The 1,239-nt window shown below is 56.1% G+C and overlaps 1 protein-coding gene across 1 annotated transcript in view; it reads left to right on the forward strand.

Annotated features, from left to right (window-relative positions):
• Window positions 1-1,239, forward strand: part of LRRC7 (leucine rich repeat containing 7) — a 69,148-nt gene that overhangs the window by 48,638 nt on the left and 19,271 nt on the right. The window contains exons 19-20 of the mRNA XM_010146367.1: window positions 1-686; window positions 820-1,232. Of these exons, the coding sequence (XP_010144669.1) occupies window positions 1-686; window positions 820-1,232 (1,099 nt within the window). The remainder of the gene's footprint in view (window positions 687-819; window positions 1,233-1,239) is intronic.

Consider the following 1,239-nt stretch of genomic DNA (forward strand, 5'->3'; position numbering starts at 1 on the left):
ACACACACGAATCTGAAGTGCCTCCTCCCAATCCTTGGCAAAACTGGACCAGAACCCCTAGTCCTTTTGAAGACAGGACAGCTTTTCCTTCCAAACTGGAAAGCACCCCCACCACCAGCCCTCTGCCTGAGCGGAAAGATCACGTCAAAGAGTCCCCTGAAATGACGAGCACTTTCACTCCAGGAATCCCGTGGGAATATCACGATTCGAATGCCAACAGAAGTCTCACCAACGTCTTCTCCCATATCCACTGTCGCCCAGATCCTTCCAAAAGCGTCATTTCGATCAGCAAGAGTACAGAGCGGCTTTCTCCGATGATGAGGGATATAAAAACTAACAAATTTAAGAAGTCGCAAAGTATCGATGAGATAGACATTGGTACATACAAAGTGTATAATATACCCTTAGAAAACTATGCATCTGGTAACGATACAGTAGGCACCCACGAGAGGGTGGACAAGCTCCTGGGCCCGGAGCACGGCATGCTGAGCATGTCCCGCAGCCAGTCAGTCCCCATGCTGGACGACGAGCTGCTGACCTACGGCAGCGTCAAGGTGCAGCCACAGCAGAAGTCGTCCGTCACGAAGAAGGTCTACCAGTTCGACCAAAGCTTCAACCCGCAGGGAGCAGTGGAGGTCACTGCGGAGAAGAGGCTACCGCCGCCGTTCCAGCTCAACCCCGAGTACATTCCCCAGCAGAGTAAAAACCTGCCCCAGGATCTGGTCAGCCCGAGGGCTTACCGTGGCTACCCGCCCGTGGAGCCCATGTTCTCCTTTTCCCAGCCCCTCCCCCCCGCCGTTCCAGCTCAACCCCGAGTACATTCCCCAGCAGAGTAAAAACCTGCCCCAGGATCTGGTCAGCCCGAGGGCTTACCGTGGCTACCCGCCCGTGGAGCCCATGTTCTCCTTTTCCCAGCCTTCGGTGAATGACGAGGTGGTTGGGGCCCCCTTTGCGAGCCAGGGGTCCCGGCCGGGCTTCTTGAGGAGAGCGGATTCGTTGGTCAGCTCCACCGAGATGTCCATGTTCAGGAGGGTCAGTGAGCCCCACGAGCTGCCCCCAGGCGATAGGTATGGCCGGGCTCCCTACCGAGGAGCCGTGGAGCGCCAAAGCAGTATGTCGGTCTCTGAGTCTCAGTTCCTCAAGAGGAACGGCAGGTACGAAGACGAGCATCCTTCTTACCAAGAAGTGAAAGCCCAGACTGGAAGCTTTCCAGTTAAAAAACTTACGCAGAGGCGGGCG

This window comes from Buceros rhinoceros, unplaced genomic scaffold, assembly GCF_000710305.1.
Source record: "Buceros rhinoceros silvestris isolate BGI_N320 unplaced genomic scaffold, ASM71030v1 scaffold27050, whole genome shotgun sequence".
NCBI classification, from domain to species: domain Eukaryota; kingdom Metazoa; phylum Chordata; class Aves; order Bucerotiformes; family Bucerotidae; genus Buceros; species Buceros rhinoceros.